This window comes from Stenella coeruleoalba (assembly GCF_951394435.1).
Source record: "Stenella coeruleoalba genome assembly, chromosome: 10".
Classification (NCBI taxonomy): Eukaryota; Metazoa; Chordata; class Mammalia; order Artiodactyla; family Delphinidae; genus Stenella; species Stenella coeruleoalba.
This window is the reverse complement of record NC_137156.1, coordinates 12348076-12369513: the sequence shown is the minus strand read 5'-3', so window position 1 is coordinate 12369513 and position 21438 is coordinate 12348076. Positions and strand designations below refer to the sequence as shown.

Below are 21438 nucleotides of genomic sequence, written 5' to 3'. Positions count from 1 at the left end.
AAAACAGAAATGACATTAAAATGACAAGTATCTCTTTAAGAAAAATTTTCCTATTAAAAATGTCCAGAGCTCTGTGACCCGTACAAAAAGAACCAAGTAAATCCTTAAAATGAATCCTTACAAAATTGGCTGCAAGTAGGAAACTTACCTTGGGGTACGTTAAGGAGACTTAAACATCATTTTCTAAAAGGTACTCACTTTTGGGCTATGCTGCCACTTAACTGACGTCAAAGATCTTCCTGATTTCTTTACTTGATCATAAAAAGAAGAAAAGTCCAAGGAACGTGTCTGGGTCCCAGAGCTCTTCCTGGTCACCAACCCGGAGGTGCTGATTCTATGCATGGTACATTTTGGCGGTAAGGAGTAGTCATACTGTTTCTAGTCTTCCTTTTTTTTTTTCCCCCTAAACGTTGCATGGCAGATGGGCGTTGGAGTATTTATTCTCTCCACAATCTATCATGTTTATAGTTTATACCAGTGCAGTTCATGGAGACATGGCATGTCCGGTAAGTGCACAGCAGATCAGATCACAGTCAGGTTGAGAAGACTGGTGTGGGTCGGCAGGTAGACGTGCTGGACGTGGTCCACCCGTGACCTGCAGACAGGACAGGACTGGAAAAGAGAAGCCGACAGTATGGGTTAGGACACTTCCAAGGGTCTGTGTCTTCAGTGTTCACCCATGGTACCTATTACAGTGCTTTTTCTAAATACGCTGTGGTCACAATTATTTCTAGCTTTCCACTGGGAGGGCTCTTTGCTTTCTAACAAGTCTGACATTTTATACCTGACAAAGGATTAAAAATAAATACTAGGAAAAAGTATAAATGAATGAAATTAATCAGGTTTTCAGTCAAACTCTTAAACAAGGCACCGTGAGTAAAGTGATTACTGAAGACTTCTTGCTGTGCAATGAGGCTGTGGTCCCTACATGGGCTGATGATGAAGTCTCAGGCAGGGATGCAGGAGACCCTCCCGGAGACTGTGTCCTTGGCTCAGCTGGCTCAGGGTGCATCACGGGGGGGGGGATGCCACGTGGCCGGTGAGCATGGCCGCTCCTAGTCACAGGTCACAGCTCCACACCCCTGCTGGCCTCTCAGCAAGCATGTCCCTTCCTCAGCCACACGGGGCGCCGTAGGCATGAGAATCAGACTATGTGGATGAAAAAGGCAAATCCACGACCACTCCTAGGGAAATCACTCGTCTTAGGAGCGTGATCTACTCTAAGGAAGACATGGGCATCCTCTTGGCTCATTTGTAGCCCTAAAAATAGTTCTGAAATTAGCAGCTTCCGAGGGACTAGATGTTATTTAGGGCTAATTTTACGTAAAATCACAGTGACAGTTAGCCAACCGTTCTGGGAAATGAAAACAAATTGAGAATATTGTAAAAGGAAATGCAAGGTGCAAGAAAGAAACAGATACTATGTAAGAGGTGCTTTTATTTTTTCTACTAATATTAAAATTAGTTTGACTTGCTAAGTGAGAGCTAATCCAAGGGGACCTTGGAGGCATAGGCAGTACCAGAAGGAAATTAATCACAAAAAATGAGGCGACAACCCACCCATGGATAAGTGAGAGTTAACTATCACTCAAAACTCTAAGAATTCTTTCCCAAATAATACAAGTAAGCAAAAAAGACCATCCTCCGACGTGTCAAGCAGCAGAGACAACATGAAAAGGGAAGAGAAGGAGGTGACCAGCCTCCAGGAGGCCTGGGTTCCACTGCCCGGCTCAGCCACTAACTAGATGTGGTACTTGTGAATCTGAACCTCATATCCAGGACTTGAAAGAAGCCTGTGATTTAGTAATTACATTGCTGAAAAGAGTGTGCTAATCCAAACTGTTTCCAAAGGGCAACACCTTCCAAGTCACAGATACAAAGACCCTCTGGACGGAGATGGACATTCTCCATCTGTGCCTCCACAAGTCAGCACCTGGCCCATGCCAGCCGGCTGACCCCTCACCTGGAGCCGGGAGAACCCTCACCTGGAACTGAAAACGCCCCTTCACCTGGAGCTGGAAAACACCCCCTCACCTGGAGCCAGGAGGACCCCCACCTGGAGCCGGGGGACCCTCACCTGGAGCTAGAAATGCCCCCTCACCTGGAGCTGAAAACATCCCCTCATCTGGAGGCGGAAGGACCCTCACCTGGAGCCAGGAGGAACCTCACCTGGAGCTGGAAACGCCCCCTCACCTGGAGCTGGGAAGATCCTCACCTGGAGCTGGGCGGCGCAGCCCTCGCAGCACACAGTGTGGCCGCAGGGGCAGAAGGCTGAGTTGATCTCACCCTCGCAGCACAGCACGCACAGCATGGCCTCCTTGAGCTTGCGCAGCTTCTCCTGGAGGGCCCGGGTCTGCTGGCAGCCAAGGCCCTCGCAGCTGCCGCAGCTCATGCTGCTCTCCGAGGACTTCAGGGGAGAGTTTGGAGGGCTGGGGTCGCTTCTCGGCACGAGATCCAGCACACCCGCGTTGTACAGAGCCCTCCTGGCATGGTCATACGCCTCCTTGGAGGTTCTTTTAATATCGAAGACATACTTCTTGCCCAGGTTGATGTTTTCGTTCAGAAACAGAGAAGCCAAATGGCCCTTCAGGTCTCGGCTGTACTGCATCATGACGGCACTGGTCACCGTGTCGCACCTACGGACAGAGATGTAACACCCACCTCAGTACTGACAGGCCTGGGCGTCCCCACGAGCCAGACCTTAAACACTGCTGTGAATAATGATGCTCATGGGAGCAGACATTAAATATTCTTGTTTGTGTGCTTGAAAATGAATTCTTCCAGTTTCATAGGTGTTAGGTATTTCAATGATTCTACCTCTGTGCTTCTCAAGTGTCTGCAAAGGAAGGAGCCCTGATCAGGCAGCTGTAAACCAGAGGGCACCTCCACCTCCAGGGACAGAACTACAGTCCAAAGCAGCTCATGGCAAGAAAAAGGAAATTCTTCTTTGTAGTCTTGGCTTTATGTTAAAAATTGCTACAAATTTTCCATTCTGCTCCACAATGTGTGTGTCTACTTTAACATAAAAAAAGGGTTGGTTGCCTGCCAATTAAACTTCTTAGCTTTTAAAAAACTTTCCAAATATTTGAGTCAAATCACAAGTCTACTTTAAAGCACCCTTGGAAATAAGGCTATCAATACAGTTATCGAGACTACACACTGAGGATTCAGGGTAGCAGCTCTCCCAGGAAGGAAAGACGACTTGGGTCATCTTGCGGGAAAAGGGCAACAGCAGCGGCTGAACCGGCCCCACCGCTCAGTCACCTCGGGGAAGGGGAGCTCTGAGGAAAGGGTTAAGAGATAAGCAGTAGAGCGAATCCATGCATCTCTCTCTCTCTCTCTGTCACTCACTCACACACACACACACACACACCCCCTGAGGGAAAAGCAGGATGATGTTGAGAAGGACCCCACTGCTATGGTAGAAATGAAGGGTTCGAAAACAACCGATTTCTTAAGCTCTATACAAGGTTCACTGACACAGTGATACCAGGAACCACAGGAGCCTTGCTGTCACCTGGAAATCTCAGCATTGTGGCAGACGCTGGGGTTACGGGGTGCACAGGGGTACGTGCCTGTAAAAAGCATGCGTCTCGGTGATGGCTCGGTAGAGCCCGCTGGCTGCCCGGGTGCTGATCATCTTGAACAAGAGCACGATGCTGTTCCCAGACTCCTTGGTGATGGTGAGGTACACGTTCTTCCCTGACTGGGTAGCCATCTGCACGACAGGGTAAGCGATCCTGAAACGTGGGAAGAGAAAAGTGAGCAAGCCCAGGGGAGATGGGTCACCATGTGTGTGCTTCTGCAGGGTTCCCATGTGCTCAGGGCCCAGCCATAAAGCCAGACACTCTGCCTGGGACCATCAGCTAAGCACTCTGCTCCCTAGGTATGAAGGCTCTTTGAAAAGAGTTGGAGAGGAGCACTGGCGCAAGTTTTGGAGTGAGTGTGAGTGTGTGTGTGAGTGTGTGTGAGTGTGTGTATGTGTGAGTGTGGGGTGTGAGTGTGTGTGTGTGTGTGTGTGTGAAATGAGATTTTTATAGCCGTGGATGACATGTGAAAAATATTAACTCTGTCACATCAGTACACTTGAGCCTATATTTAAAAAAAAATATTGGAATGGTTATCAAGGCCTGAATAAAATGAATGTACCTACCCAAAATGAAATACATTATTCCTAAAGGATGACTGTCTAGTAAATCCCTCCCCATTTCCTATTTTCACCATCAGAGCTACAAAAGTACGTACACACGTAGGTCTAAACAAAAATTTAAGACTTGGGTTACCTATTAATTGGGCTGAAGTCATCTTTACAAATTGAGATTCCTTCAGGTCCAACCCCAATGAGGAGTTTCTGCCCTTCGCTGTCCCTCACAGAATGCCATTCTGTGCCGTAGTTTTCCATTGCGGACACAATCTGCAAAACCTGGTATTCAGCCGAAGCCTGGCTGGTCCCCTCCAACTCCTTATGCTTTGCCACAATGCTGCAAGACACCAAAAGGGCAGAGAGGCATACAGAAGGATTAACTGATGTAGTCTTCAGAGATAAATCGGTATCATTTTTACTAGTGAATTATACTGACACTGTCATTTACGAATCACAAAAACTCAAAGCTATATACTATTGATATTTCATTTATTTAGCAAACTTATTGTAAAAGACTTTTAAGACACTGTTCAAGATCTCAACTATTAAATCATTAGGAGAAAAAACTATAGGGGATGCCAGATGGGGATGAATTAAAAGAACTATGGAAAATCTCTAAAAATATACATAAGAAATTTATACGTAGCAATGTCTCATGCCATTTGTCTAGATTTGCTTTCTAAGTTTCATTATAATATATCATTATATGGGATTGATTAGGTCATTTGCAACTGAAAAATGCAGGATCTATTTTATCTATTGGGGCGGACAGCCTCCAATACCATCCTTAAAGGTCTCCACCTCCTGGTATCCATGCTCTCATGTAACTTCCTTCACTTGAGTGTACGCTGGAGTAACGACTTGCTTCTAATGTACAGAATACGGCCAAAGTGATGTGCTGTCACTCACTTCTGAGATTAAGTTATAAAGCGACTTTGAATCCGTCTTGGGTGTTTGCTCTTGCTCTGACTCAACTGTTTGTCCTTGGGGAAGCCAGTCCCCACGTTATCAAAACAGCCCCCCCGAAGAGGCCGCCATGGTGAAGGCACAGGCCAGCCAACAAGTCACCTGAGCCAAACTGGAAGCAGATCCCTCCCTCGTGTGAGCCTTCAGATGAGACTGAACCCCCCCAGCAGCTTGACTGCAGCCTCCTCAAAGATCTGGAGCCAGAGAACCCAACCGGGCCACAGCCAGATTCCTGACCCAGAGAACTGTGAGATGATTTTGTTGTTTTAAGCCACTAAGTTTAGGGGGGCAACCCTGTTACCCAGGAATAGATAATTAAGACATCTTTGTTAGGTCTCTTGGTTTAATCCTTGCTGGGATGAGGAAAATGCCGATAAACATGACAGACTTTTTAAGAGATATGCATTCTTAAAAGGTCAGAGATGTTACAATTCCTGTTATATAGTATTTTGTATAAGGGCATTTATTTGTGTGGATTATGTTTTGTGTTTGTAAGTTTCTCAAAGAAAAGGCTAAGAATCTGTTGAAAATAGTTGGTTATATTGGGCAATGGTCTAGTCTCAACCTTACAAATTACCTGTATCTATCATAGTTTGATTTTCTTCTGGAAATTCTTATAAATTTGCTAGATCTATGACAATAAACATGAGCCTGAACTGCAGCCTCACCTGTTCAAGGTGGCACTGGAGAGCTCCTTGGCACACAGCTCTTCATAGCTGTACTTGGCTGTGTTCTGGTTATAGTCGCCAAACTTGGTCTGGGCCAGGAGGGCACTGAGTTCCACTGCTTGCTCTGGTGAACACTGGAGGTGGCCTGCCAGGAGGGCCTCCTTGATATGCAAGAAAAAGATATGCCTGCAAAGCAATGTGAGAGTGAGGTTATGCTGAGGGACTAACTTGGTATCGGACCCAACCGCTTAGCAACTTCATAATCCCATTTAAGTAAGGAAAAGAGAGCAAGGAAGAAAGCTACCTTAAAAATGCTTACAGTTACAGACCCTTTTTTATCATGAGTAGTAAGGCAAAATAAGTCTAAGGATTAAGTTTCTCTGAAACAAAAAGTCTTAACCCAAACAAAACAAGTCTAACTATGACAAGTTCAGTAACATTCAAGTTACAAAATGTAAAATAATTATATACATGTTTCTGCATTACACTATTTAAAAGAAATGATCTTAATCAGAAAAACTTTATCTTGACGTGTAATTATTATCTTACAAGCCTCACCTTTATTCAAATGACCCTCAAATCTCTAGTTTTTTTTGATGCGCAGGCTCAGCGGCCATGGCTCACGGGCCCAGCCGCTCCGCGGCATGTGGGATCTTCCCGGACCGGGGCACGAACCCGTGTCCCCTGCATCAGCAGGCGGACTCTCAACCACTGCGCCACCAGGGAAGCTCCAAATCTCTAGTTTTAACCCCAACTTCTCTCCTAAGGATCATATTCAAATATCCAAGTGCTAACAGGCTTCTCCACTGGATGGTCTTCAGTATCCCAATTTCACCTTCTTCAAAGCCAAACTTTCTCCCCAAACCCACTTTTCCTCCCAGTGGAAACCAGAGACTGATTTGTTATTTTTACCACAGACTCACTTTTGACTCTTCATCTCCCTCTGTCTCTGAAAACTCTTTAAATCCAGTTCCGTTTTTCCCATTTTTACCTCCTCTATCCTACTTGTAGCTCTCAACTGTCAGAGAATTTACAATATCCTCTAAGCTGATCTCTCTTCTAGACTCTGTGAATCCATCTTCCAAGTTGCTTGCTTCTGATATAAACTTGCCATTTCTCCACTCAGAATCCTTCAAGGGATCCCCATTGTTTGCCGAGGAAGCACACTGTCAGCATGAACCCAGGGTTCTCCACATCTGGCCCCAGATTTCCAGCCACATCTCCTGTCATTCCCTCCAGCCACTACGTCCCAGGAAAGGGACAATTCCTCCTTCTGGAAAAACCAAGTACATTCACGCCCCCCACGTCTCTGGTCTTGCTATTCCCTCTGTCCTGAAGGCCACTCCTCCTGTCCCCTCATTTGGATACCCTTTTGTCTATATCACATGCAAACTATCTATTCCTCTATTATATTTGACATGTTCTAACTTCTAGTATTTAGCTGCACCTGAGCTGACTTCATAAGTGCCTCTAACATCAGAGTTCTATAAATGTACGTAAAACTACACGTGTCTGCAACTAGTTTATATTCCCATCCTGGTTCCATTCCATCTGAGCCTGTCCTAATTGTATACAACACTGCATTCTACATTTACCGAAAGGTATGTGAGAATTAGAAATCCTGGAAAACTTCACATATTGTTGGCTGCCAATCCGTGTTGCCTAAGATTCTGAACAGAGTATCTAAACTGTCATAGGCACACTGGCCTGGATTATGAAATCTGTCTCTGGCAAATGTATAACCTTCCTTGGATGACTCAACACAGTCTCTCAAACATGCTGCAATGCCATACTATTCCTTCTGTTAACAAATGAATTATGATCATCATTGTAAAGCTCTGAACAGGGTTCCTAAATTCCTCCCCTTCAGCTGGATACCCTTATTCCAGTCCTCGAGGTGCTTTTATTTATATGCTAGCCTTGTGTCGGACATCCAGGTAGAAGGGATAACGTGAACAATGCAAAAAAAGGAGGCAAGGGAACTTGAGGCTAGAAATACAAGGAGGGGCTCTGTTGAGAGTCTCAAAACTTCAGGCTGACAAGAGCCATTTAATCCTCCTTTAAGACATGTTTAAATTCAACATTTTGTGCCTTCTATAATGATAAAGAAATGTTTAAAATTATCAGACTCTGCCAAACACTGCAGTTTTTTCTTTATTCAAAGCCCCCTATGAAGAAATCACAGTGAAGAATGCATAATAGCACTGGAAGAAGATAAGCATGGTTTTTATTAACCCAAACATCTGCTTGTCTTTAAAGTATTTCTGACATACTGCTAAACTGAGAAGGGGGTCCTTACTGGGGCAAAGAAATAACTACAAAAATAACTTGTTTTAAAATAGCTATCTGAGGACTGAGGTCTAGCCGTCCCTTAAAATCTTGGTGTTACAACACTGCTTCAGCCCTCAGAAAGCTTTTTAGAGGACTGTTCGGTAAACGTCATCTTGAGTAAGGTACCTCTGTCTCTGCATTCATCAGTGGACACGTTAGTAGGGAACAAAAACTTAAATATATACTTCCATTAAAGAAGAAAGTATGTGCTGAAAGATTTTAAGGGTATCACCCAAAAACCTAAATATATACTTCCATTAAAGAAGTATGTGCTGAAAGATTTTAAGGGTATCACCCAAACTAAGTTTTCTGAATTTAATTACTGCTTATGTGAAAATGTCTTCTAACTTATTTCCTAAGTATTAAGTTAGAGACTAGTTTAGCCTGCAAAAGAAGAGTTTCAAAATTGATCCAATTTCCTTTTCCAAACTATCCAGGACCGACTTCTGGACAGACAGCTGTCAAAATCAAAGGCAAAGCAGCAGCAGTAACAAAATGTTAACAGGTGGTCAGCAGCCTGAGAGTAATGTGATCCTTCCTCGGTCTGGGAGTCAGAATTTTCCAAAAGGAGGTGGGGGACAAGAGCCTTTTCAACATACTCCACATTCTCGGCTGCACTGCGGTCGATACCCTGTGAGTACAAAAATCCTCCTCCTTATCATTTACAGAAACTTTCTGGTAAGGCCCTTCCTGCATTTTGCCATTTCATGGCTATCAAGCAACCTTTTCATTTCAAGTCAACAAATCTGCCACGCATCGCCACTGTGCCAAGCCCTATGCCGAGGTCCCAGGGTGAATATATCTGATCGCTCCTGTTTCGATGGAAGGTACAGCCTTTTGGTGTCAAGGAATGTATCCTATCAAAATAACTCTGGCTACAAACTGGCTCTTGGGTGATAAGTTTATGCTCTCCAGGAGAAGAGCACGTGCAGCAGTGACAGCAAAGGTCACGCGGTGGCAGGCCATCTGCAGACTCTATTTAATGTGCTCTTTCGAAGAGGGAGAATGGCAGGGCATGCAGAAACATTTCCACACGGAATCCAGTGATGGCTCAATAATTAGGGGTGGTTTTCAGTCAAGTATTTTCTCCTATTATTTTCTCTCCAACCATCTGGCCTGTAACTGTCTGGCTCGTGGATTCCCGCCCCCCCCCACCGCACCTCCCATTTCGTAAAGTGGTTAAAAGTTACCAATAATATCAAAATGAGCAGATGTGGTCAAAGAAGTCAGGCCTGCAGTGAATTTTTTTTTTTTTTAACTAAAGATCAAAAGTGGTTGGCCTATCTAATTCAATTTAGGCTACATGTTAGAATCATAAACAGAAAGAAAGCCTTTGGAAAAAATGATTTCTTTGTCTTAAGCAAATGTCTATGAATATGTCCTAACAGACATAAGCTCATTTTCTAAACATTGTTCTGGTTGCACCCTGAAATTCATGACTCTTCGAGCTTTACCCAGTTACTAAGAAAACGGATACACTTTCAATATATGGATGGGGCTTGGAGCCCCAAAGTGAAACGTTCTAGCTAACTCATGTCTGCATTTAATGAATTCACACTTGCTGCAGCATTAGGGAAGACTTAAAAAAAAAGGGGGGGGGGATAAATATAAGGATATGTCATATTTTAATTTTAAAAAGAGTCACATATCCTTAATATATTTTTGTTTCAGAGTATGTACTTCATATTTCCTCTATGTTTAAAATGAACTCCTTTCCATAGCTTTACGGAATAAAGTTAGGTCATTTATCTTTTGAGAACTGTAATCAGAGCACTCTCCTCTAAACCCTGGCTTGTCTCATAAAGAAATCATCTAATAATCAAAGCAGAACTCTCTGCAAACCAATCAGGAGTTGTCGATCTGCTCATCACAGTTACTCTCAATTACTGCCCTCCAGTTATCTTCCCAGTTACATAATTTTGAAGAGCTTTTCATGACACAAATATAAAACAACTATCTCCACATTTACTATTAAACTCAAAATTAAGTAACTAACCTAAGACATCGCGAAAATGGCTAAGTAGCTATTTTTAAAAAGTCTCCAGTCCTAATAACTGAAGTGAATTTCTCCCCAAGAGACTGACTGAACTTGGCCCTCCGTTGTAATGGCTGGTTTGTCCCTCACAGAGCGAGACACCCACTGAGATCACCCATATGCCCGCCTCAGTCCAATGAGTCATTAAACCACAAGCTCGAACTGCCAAGTTATATTTAAAAATTATCAAGTCACAACAGAATTGCTATAGGTTTGTTTTGTATCTTAAATTCCAGTGAAACAAAAATCAGTTCAAGATAGATCACAGGCCTAAATGTAAAAGCTACAACTGTAACCCTTTTAGAACAAAACACGGGAGAGTATCTTCACGACTTGGAGGTAGGTTCCCCTCAGGATGCAGTCAGCAAAAACCGTAAAAGAAAAAAGTGGATAAATGAGACTTCACCAAGGTTAAAAACTTCTACTCATCAAAAGGCATCAAAAACACAGGCAAACCACAGGAAAAAAAAAATACACTTATAAAACATATATCTGACAAAGGACTAGTATATATAAAGAATTTGTGCAGCTCAAAAATAAAGACAACAACTCAATAAAAAAGGGCCAGTGACTTGAATAGATACTTCGCAAAAGATGTACAAAAGGCCAATAAGCACATGAAAGTGTTATTAATCAACAGAGATGTAGAAATTAAAACCACAATGTGCTACCACTATAAACCCACCTGAAACCCGGCAGGGATGCAGACGCACTGGTCCCCTGTACATTGCTGACAGGAGTACAGAATGGTACAATCGCTTCGGGAAAAGATGTGGCAGTTACTTATAAGCTAAACAATTACCTCCTCTAGGACCCAGCTCTTCCATTCTCATTTACTCAAGAGAAATGAAAACACATGTCTACAAAAGACTTGTGCTTGAACGCTCAGAGCAGCTTTATTCACGACAGCTGGAAAACAGGTATTCATCACAGGAGTATGCATAAACAAACAGCAGCACGTTCCTACAGTGGAATACTATCCAGCAATAAACAGGAACGAGCCGCTGATGTATACAATAAGATGATGGGTCTCGAAAAATTTATGATGATCAAAAGGAACCAGAGACAAAAGAGTACATACTGTGCGATTCCACTGACATGAAGTAGAACAGGCATCACTAAACTATGCTGGAAAAACATACAACCTGGTTGTGGGGTGGCGGTAGGGAAGGGGGGGGGTGGGAACGACTGCAGAGAGGCATGAGAGAACTTTCTGGAGTGATGGTTCATACTTGATAAGGGTTTTGTTTAAACAGGTACATCCATTTGCCAAAACTCATTAAGTGGTATATTAGGATTTAGGCATTTCATCATATATAAATTTTGTATCAATCGAAAGAAAAAAAAGAACTGTAGGCAAATACTGAGTTCTAGTTAGTGATACGCATACTGAAGTATTTAGGGAGATGTGTACTCACACACAACTTATTTTGAAAAGCATGAAAAAATAGACTGATGGATAGAGGGATCAATAAATGGATAAATATGTGATAAAGCAAGTATATTAAACTGTTAATAGTAGAATCTAGGTATTGGGTGTTCACTGTAAAAATTTTCAACTTATCCGTACATTTGAAATTTTTCATAGTAAGAGGTTGAGAAAATAACACCAGTAAAAATCCCTAGGGTCAAGGTTCAGAATTCAAATGAAGAGCCACACCTAAAATGAACCATCACATCTACCACACTTCATGGAAAGCTTACAATTGACAAACCTGTCACAGCCAATAATTACCAAGTCAGGTCTCTATTCAGGTTTAAGGAAATCCTTCTCAAAGCCCAAAATGCAAAATGGGAATCACCGATAAATTTGCTTTCTCCTCGGCTCCAAGGCAGTTAAAAGATAAGGAGGGTACAGGTGAGGGAAATTCCTAAGTTCAAAAGTAGTTACAACTCACAGCAGAAAAACACTTGGAAGCATAAAATCTGGACTTCTAAAAAATATGATTACTCACAGTAGATAGCTGTCCCTAGGCAAACAACAGTCCGGGCAATCTTGTAGTTTAAGAGCATTAACTACAATCTCTTTCTCAACAATTTAGATTAGTGTGGAGGGCTATCAGGTCCAGAAGAGGTCTGGGATCAGGCTGTAGTGGTACACGACTCAGAGAATAAATAAACCTGGAACCTGACCCCACTGGTCACCCTGAATCTGCCCTTTGTGCCATTTAAATATTCAAATTTTATTTATAATGACATTCAAAATGAACAGTTCATTTTGGTTACATAAAAATCAATTTCTCAATGTCCTCTGATATTTCATACACATATATAAGTATCAGAAATTCAAAAAGAGACTGAAGGGGCCCAGGCGGGCGGTCTGTGGCTAAAATAACCATATACCACCACAAACATCCCGTACTCTGAACAGAAAGAAAAACTTAAAAGATAAATAAGAATTCAGAAATGTAATTAATACTTTCTTTGGAACTAATATACACGTCTGTCTTTACCATTTTTTACTTTCCTGGAGGCTGTGTTGTATTTGGGCATACCAAAAAAAAAAAAAAAAAAGAATGTGTCACTCCACTCTTAGGCATGTAGTTGATATGAAGAGCATAATACTCCTGCAATGCATCCTATGGAATTTACCCATCCTGAATCACACAAAGGTAAATTCTGTAATCAACCTTTACCATCGTGACAATGTGTTTTGTTTTAAATTTATTTATTTTATTTATTTTACTTTTGGCTGCGTTGGGTCTTCGTTGCTGCGCACCGGCTTTTCTCTAGCTGCGGTGAGCGAGTGCTACTCTTCGCTGCGATGCGTGGGCTTCTCATTGCGTGATGATGTTTTATAAGACTTTGAATGTGATTACAGGCACTGGCTAGGGTCAATGTGATTCAGCTGTGTACTGATTTGAGATTATCACCCCCACCTGCCTATAGTTTGCATGTGGCATTTGCTTTGTGGGTTTCAGTGATGCCATCTTCCTTCGATTTTCACTTGTCTAAGTAATATTTGTTGAGAGACAGGGAAAAATTGAGTTTAATAAGTAGTCAGGACCTACAAATTGGGTGAAATTAGATAAAGTGAGCCTGTGGCTTGAAAACTATCTGAACTTCATAAAAGGTCCAGGAGCGTGGTAGTTCATTCTAGATAAGAACAACCACAATGAACAAACGCCTTGGAATGAGGTAGAGGGGGCGAAGGAAGGAAGCAAGCAAACAAAAGAATGCCAAGCACTGAGCAAATTCTTAACTGAGAAAAATCACTACAAAACATTTTTTAGTGGTGAGAATTCTTTTAGACATTCTCAAACTTTTCAAGTTATAGAAGCAAACTGGCAAACATTTCAATACCTATAAGAAAATTTATATTATCACAGTATCAGTTAACCCTATTTTTTTTTATTTCCAAGTTCTTAATTCATTGATTCAACAAATATTTACACACCAAGCACTGGCTAGATTCTGGGTATACAAGGTTGATCAGCTCCTTGCTTAATGGAATTTTAGATTATTAGAGCGGCTGACAATAAGCAAATTGTCACATAAGTAAATGGAGTGTTACACACTCATTAAATGCTATAAAGGAAAGCTACACGATGTCTTGGGAGAGTTTAGTCTCCTGAGCACGCCTGGAGAAGGCTTCCCCGGGGAGTGATGAGTGAGCTGGGGTCTGAAGCCAAACGCATCACTGCTTGCGACTTTTAAGATCCTAATGAGATGCAATGTTCAGGATTATAGCATTTCCATGAACATGTAGTTCAGCACTCACGGAGCCCCTGTATTGGGATTGGTTTCTGGGATAGAGGATTCAGGTGTTGGTAAGTCTTAACCAAGCAGGGTGCCTCTAGCAAAGAACACAGAGCTCTGCTAAAATGCGGCAGTCAAGGAGAAACAGAAAGATTTTACTGGGAATGGATGGTATAATTACCATCCCTGAAGATGAAGCATATAATTCTCTAATCTCTGGTTTTGAAAATGTTGACAAAATCTGGTCTGAATTGCTGTGAATAACCGAAAGCCTCTGAAAGGTAATAATTTCAAAGATGATTATGATTTCAGATTTACTTCTGGAATATATTAATTTCACTTTTCGTTTTAATCCATAGCATGGCAAACATCTGCTGAAAACACCTGCTGTCGCCAATCTCTGAAAGGTGCCAGCTGAGTCTAAACAAAACTCTCTGGTTACTTTCCAGAATCCCCCATTCCAGAGCAAACATAATTATCCAGGTAAAGAATCAAATCTAAAATCAGGCCACATCAGAGGCCAGACTAACTCTATCTACCAATCTAAGCAGACATTGGATATATTTTTTCCTCTCTTCAGAGAAATGTATTTAGAAAAAGCATTAGGAAAATAATATGGAGAGGAAGCAGAAGCCAAGAAAAAAAAAGTCTACTGCTAGAAGGGATTTAAAGAATCTCTTTCAGGGTTTTCAGTTGGGCTCAAGTCTTGGAAGGCTGTACATGCTGGAGGCAGACTGCTGAGCTGGACCCAGAACACAGGGGCTTCTGCCTTGCCCCTAGAGCTCTGCTCTTACAGACGGGCCTTCCTGCCTGTCATTCTCACAGCAGCTTCCCTAATCTAATGCAAACTAATATATTAACTGGCCCCCAGTCAGGCCAGCTACTGTGAGCAGGCTGCTTTAATTGTCCACAGAGACAACTTGGCTAGGATATTTCAGCACATTTAATAAACTGTCCAGACACTTTCTGAGTATTAAATGGAAATGACTGATGACTTGACCTCATGACTTGATGAAGAGCTGGGAAAATATCACCTCTCATAACTGGACTGGCAAAGCTGAGCTTACTCACCATGTAAACAGATCGATTTTATTTTCATGGCATTTTATATGAATATTTTACAACAAATGATTAAATATCAAAAAAGTTTATCAACCAGCTTTATCTTGATAACATAATATTAGGGAAAATAAGTATTTCTGTTCCGTAGTATCATGCACATAAACACAATGCTAATTGTAACTACATTCGACGCAGCACGACTACTGATCCTAATGAAAAGGTACAATGCTAATTACAACGCACTTTATCTAGTTATTAAAGCAGAATGCTATATAAAGTTTAGGTGGCATTTTCTTAAAATTCTGTATTTATTTCAGACAACCCCACAAAAACAAGTAAAATACACCAATATTTTAAAAGTCAAAATCACATGAATTTTTCAGTATAATTTCAAAAGGAATGAAAATCAATTAAAATTACCTAGTCTAACTAGGTATGTGCAATGTTTGAGTGCTATTAGACATGAATCTCGAGTCAAAGTCAATTGAGTCAATAAAGTAGGAAATTTGATTCCAATTCTAATTCATAAAATATCTCTATTTCTTGCATGAATAGAATGGAGCTGATAATAGTTATTCACTCTATTACAAGAAAGCACAGGTAAAGACTAGTAGCAAATTGTAAAATCTGTAAGCATTTATAATACAGATGTACGTATTATATTATGACTGCAGCCACTGGGTTTTTTTTAAGATTATTTGATCTGGACCATTTTTTTAAAGTCTTTATTGAAGTTTTTACAATATTGCTTCTGTTTTATGTTTTGGTTTTTTGGCCACGAGGCATGTGGGATCTCAGCTCCCCAACCAGGGATCAAACCCGCACCCCCTGCATTGGAAGGCGAAGTCTTAACCACTGGACCGCCAGGGAAGTCCCTCAGTCATTGTTTAAATGATGTATTTGGTCCTCCAAGTTTCTGCAGGTTTAAAAAATAAACCTGTGTCATCAAAATAGATTTGAATCTGGAGGCCCTGTAATAATTGCAAAATAATGATAAAGCTACACAATGAAAATTCCAAGGTGTTTTATATATATATTATTTTCTCTTACTCAACTGCAAGTTATCACACTGAAGTGCAAAGTGGAAGCATTCACAAATCCGCTTTAATTTAAAAAAAAATAAAAAAATAAAAAACCCAACCTATCCTGATTTATATAGACAGCTAAAACATCCTTAAATATGAAATCACTTGAATATTTTGCAACATATTTTCAGGAGCACTAAGAATTCAATATACTAGCTTCCCTCAGATACAAAATTGAACACTTCTCTCACCATTTAAAGCTCCATAAAAAGGCAAAGGAGAGATTTCAAATTCAAATAAATAGTGTTTCAAAATATGTGTCTATACGTCCTCTGGTAAACAACCAAAAAAATGACATGTTAAAAACTCTTAAAGGATATGGCTCACTCATTACTCATAATTCTCACACTCACATTTTTTATGTGCATGGCAAATTTCCAATCCAAAGGATTATGAAAAACATTAGAACTAAGATCCAAAGTTTACCATGTTTAAAAGTAGTCATTTTCCTTTTTCTTTTTCTTTTTTTTTTACATGCCACTATAAGATTTAGGTCTCCTGCATTTCAGCAGTAAATATTAAACACCAGTTTCCTAGCTTGGCTCATCCTTGAGAAAAGTATTACAGCCAGTCCAGGGGAGAATCCATTTTCTGTTTGAAAAAGGAAACCACATGCTCCAATTGTCTACCACTAGTGGTGGCTTTCTAGAAGAGATAAATTTAACAATCTGAACCCAACAATCATGTATAAACTATCTGTGGGGTAGTGTTAGATTACTACTGGCCTTAAAAGAGTTTTCTGACTAAGTTTTCAAGAAACTGAAAAACTTTTAAAATTCGGACAGAGCTCTTTGCTACACACTGTAACTTGACACTAGGCTGAAGAAGTTGACCAAGTTTAAGTAACCCAAGAGGAACTGTTTCCTGCTTTCTGTTAGAGCAGTCTGCAATGACCTGTAGTAACACTGCTGAGACAGAGGTTACTATCGGGCAGTAGATGCCACTATCAGGAAGTCAGTTAGGTCTTTTTTCTTTCTTTCTTTCTTTCTTTAATTTTTTTGCGTTGTGGCACTGATCTCAAGTGTTTGTAAGAATTCAACCTTACTCTCCCATTGTCTATAAAAATAAGAAAAACACCAGAAGAGGTGGAAAATGTACCCCAGGCCAACTATGCAGCTCTCTTTTCACCTCAACAAAAGAACTGTGCTATGGAAAACTTCTAAGTTATAACCAACTCACTCTGTATCAAAACAAATTTGCCTATGAACATCTCTGGGAAGGTGCAGTGGCCCTTCCTAAATGGAATCAGAGGTCTATTTGACATTGGTTTATTTTAGCGTCACTTTACCTAGTCTGCTCCTGTAAGATGAGATGAGGCTCCACGAAGAACTTGACTCTCAGTTTAAGCCGGTAAGGGGCTAGCCCATCCATCTGCTGGGAGATCCGATTTCTCAGATTTAGCCATAAACTTTCACCTTTGCTACCCGTAAACTGCAGTCCAAAATAATCAACTTCTATAATTCCCAATCGTCTGCACACCTAAAACAAAAATGAATGCAGTGTGGATGAGCAAGCGGTCCATGTGGTCAAAGCAAACCCAAAGGCTCCATCTGAGTCTAAGATTCCTGCCTATTCTTTTTTTTTAAAAAAATAACAAAGTTCAACAACGGTGTTACAATTCCTGTTGTCAGCTAAAACAACAGAGTTCTAAGGCTCCAGTGACGCGAAACCACTAGATGTAGTATAGAGGCACAAAAGGAGTTCTCAAAATGTAGCCTTCCAGAAAGGCTGAGGACGGGAATCCACGGGGTATTTTCCTTTTTATTCCAATCACTGGAATTCCCTCCACTAGCACAATCTGCACAGCTGATCTGGCAGCTTATTATCTGGACAATTTTAACCATCTGGACTCCAAAAAAGCAAACACATTGAGGAAACACGCCACAAGTGTCAGCTAAGCTTTGCAGGAGGTTTTCCAAACATCTCAGGTCGAGGGGGTTGGAGGGCACAGCGTTTCACTTGAGATCAAATTTTCTGCCACACCACTATGCACTGTTTGGAACCGTTCCTCCTCACTCCTAAGGAAACGCGTGCTTAAAGACAACCGAGGAGTCCACGACCCAAACCTACCGTCCTCTCGTCCCCCGCGAATCGGGAGATGCAAGGAGGTGCATAAGAAATGCTTCTCCATTTGAGAAGCATCAAGAGACAAGGGCACTGCTTGTCTCTGCCGAGCAACCCGAGCGACCTGCGACCGCCTCCAGCCACCTCATCCCGGGACGCAGGTGGCGCTGCCAGGCCCCGCGGGGACCCGACAGGAGGCATCATTCACACACCTGAGGCAGGTGTGCTGGGCCTCCTTCTTCCGGGAAAGTCCTGGGCTGGGGGGCAGGGGGGCAGGCCCGCCGCGCGTCCCCCGCGCCCTCCACCCCCACCCCACCACGCGCCCCCGCCACGCCACGAAGGGGCCGTGCGCCCCACGGCCTCGTGGAGGAGGGGGCGCAGGCCGGGCGCCTGGGGCGCACTAACCCCGCCGCCGCCGCTGCGCCGCCGGACCCCGGCAAGCGGCGCGTCCCGGCGCCACAGCGAGGCCCCTCGGCCTCGGGGAACCGGCCTGGACCCCGCGCCTGGCCCCTGGTCCTCACCTGGTTGAGGCAGTCCTCGCCGTTGGCTTTCGCCTCCACCTCCACCTCCATCAGCACCGCGTCCGGCCTCGTCACATAGCACAGCATGGCTGGGGCCGCCGCTGCCGCCACAGCCGCCTCGTCTTTGCTGTGCGCGGGGTTCAGACCCAGTTCCGGGCTCGGCGAGGCTGGCCCTCGGGAGGCTGAAGCCCTGCAGACCACTGCCCTGCAACCCGCAGCCGCCGCGCCCTCCCCGCCACCCCCTCTCCAGCCCGCCCGCCAGCTGGCTCTCCGAGTCCCGCGACGTCGCCGCACTCCAGCAGCCCGACTGCCTGCGCCGCAGCGGGGACTTCTCTGATATAGCGGCCCCTCCCCCTTCGGCTGGGGCCCCCGCCAATCACGGAGGCCCCGCCCCTCCGCCGCCGCCCGACCAGCCAATAGCAGCGGCCGTTCGGCCGCCGCCCGACCTCCCAGAGCCGGCTGAGTTCCCCCGGCCGCCGGGGAGGTGGTAGCTCGCGGGGGCTGAGCGCTGCGCAAGGAGGGAGGCCCCGGAACGCGCTTGCTACCTCTGCTCGCTGGGAGACGCTGCTCCGAGCCAGCGACCGCCCGGGGCTCCCACGTGGGCTCGCCTTTCTGTCGGACTTGAATATACAGTGATTAAACGCCTCCAAGCTACCGCCTTCAGAAAGAAGCCTTGGGTCGCTCCAGTAGCGCGTTTGGGGGGCGGGGTGGTGGTCGTCGTGGTGAAAGCAGATAGCAAAGAGTGCAACCCCAAAGCCTGAAAAGAAAATGATGATTTCCCTGGGGTTTGCCTCAGTGGGCTGTAGGAAGGCGGAATTTTTGTTCTTTAGTTTAGACCTCGTCATTGAGAAAACAAAATATGAGTATAAAAGTTTTTGCTGTCGTTCAATAAGCCAGGGAGCTTGACCTAGTGCTTTCTCTATGAAACCTCTCCAAACGCTTCTATTTACCCGTTGTGCAGAATCAAAACCCCGTACGGGCACTAAGGCCCTCTCTCAGGTTGTCCGGCCTATCTCACGTCTTAGCTCATTTTTCATTAAACATTAATGGAGCACCTGCTCCAATGCCAGTCCCTTCTCTCAGGCAACCAGGTGTTATCCCCACCTTCAGAGTAACGGACTTATCTCTGAATCTCAATAGAAAGTATTAATAATTGAAGGTCTACAAGTCTTCCCTCATTTACCACTTGTTTCTCTTAGTCAACGCGTTACTCAGCCTACCTCTGGTTTCTTTATAGGAGAAGCCAGAGATGTGGGTTTCAGCTTTGGACCGATGAAAACTGACTTCATCTCTCTGCAGCTCAGTGTTTCAGCAGTCAGATGGAGACCACAATCTCTGCCCCGCCTTTCCCCAGCATTGCTGTGAAGAGCAGCAGAGATAATGTTCATAAAAGCACTTGAGGGCTTCCCTGGTGGCGCAGTGGTTGAGAGTCCGCCTGCCGATGCAGGGGACACGGGTTCGTGCCCCGGTCCGGGAAGATCCCATATGCCGCGGAGAGGCTGGGCCCGTGAGCCATGGCCACTGAGCCTGCGCGTCCGGAGCCTGTGCTCCGCAACGGGAGAGGCCACAACAGTGAGAGGCCCGCGTACCGCAAACAAAACAAAACAAACAAAAAGCACTTGAATGACCCGGTACATGATACATATAAGGAAACCTGTAACGTCAGCTCTGTCACTGCCTGCCTATGACTTCTGTCCTTATCCCTTTCCTGAAGTTCCAATTATCTCTGTCCTGGTTGTCTTCATTTCTGAAGAAGTAAGAAGGGTATCAGAGCAGAAGACTACTGGTTAGGCTCCTCCAATAGTCTTTCACTAAAGCCGACTCTGGCTAAAACGAAACCAAGTCCTGACCACCAGTGTTGCAGACGGGCATGCGCACTCACATCTTTCTTTGTGTCTTTTAAGAATACACCTCATGATATGGCGCTGCTGAAATAGTCCCGTCTTGTATCAGCTCTTGTTCCTCATTCACTTAATTTCAGTTTACTGATCTGGTAAATTTATCTGGGAGATAACATTTGGATAATTGTTATCTAATCTATGCTTAATCTCTAGAAATTTTAGATCCGGGAGAAGAGGTGAGGGGCAAGATGGAGGCCAAGTGTATTGGTTAACATTTTTGTTTATTGAGCGACTAAGCTGGCTAAACCAACGACGACTAACCAAAAGTTGGCTAATTTAAGCAAAAGGGAATTTGGTACACAAATTTGGGGAGCTCACAGAATCAGTAGGGACTAGGCATGAATGAATGGAAAGGGAGACATATTGATTGGCCAAGAACAAAAATCAAAAAACAAAACAACCAAACACCAGATATTTGGGATTTTACCAGGGATATTTCTTAATACAAACCCAGATTATGCTTTGGCTATGGGATGGTTGGTAAAGATTCCAGTTGGTTTTGAAATTGAATCACCAGATAAGACTTTAGAGGAGAAGGATTTCTTAAAACAAAACAATGCTAAAAATAGGAAAAAACGGCACTTGGGGAGGGGACAGAAATCATCATGACCAAGAAGAAAAGGAATACTGGCTTCTCTTAGCATATACAGGAAATGGGAGACCCTAATCTACCTCTCTCTTCCTTGTCTTTCTCTTTCTTTCCTAATTTTTTTCCTTGAGTAGAGAGATGGAGAGACAGGTTAGTCAGGAATGAGAAGGCTGAATTTGCTGGTTACTGGGTGAGAAAGCAGAATTATGTTCAAAGACCCGGTTCGGGAATAGAAAGCCCACAGTAGAATTGCTTCCTAGAGGATCCCACCGTCTGGTAATGCTAGGAAACGCCTGGAGCCAGTTTCAAGCCTCAGCTGGGTCTAACTCCAAAATAAGCCTGCACACCCAGGCCTGGGGGTGGTAACTATATT

At 43.5% G+C, this 21438-nt stretch overlaps 1 protein-coding gene across 1 annotated transcript; it reads right to left on the bottom strand.

Moving 5' to 3' along the window:
• Positions 1-377: 377 nt before the first annotated feature.
• MYLIP (myosin regulatory light chain interacting protein) lies at positions 378-18808 on the bottom strand. Its single transcript, XM_079935512.1, has 7 exons — positions 18576-18808; positions 17279-17469; positions 5779-5964; positions 4284-4481; positions 3576-3740; positions 2216-2636; positions 378-612 (listed from the first exon to the last, which is right to left on the bottom strand). Exons 1-7 carry the CDS (start codon positions 18660-18662, stop codon positions 523-525), a joined length of 1338 nt encoding a protein of 445 aa, XP_079791638.1. The 5' UTR covers positions 18663-18808; the 3' UTR covers positions 378-522.
• Between the last annotated feature and the right edge of the window lie 2630 nt (positions 18809-21438).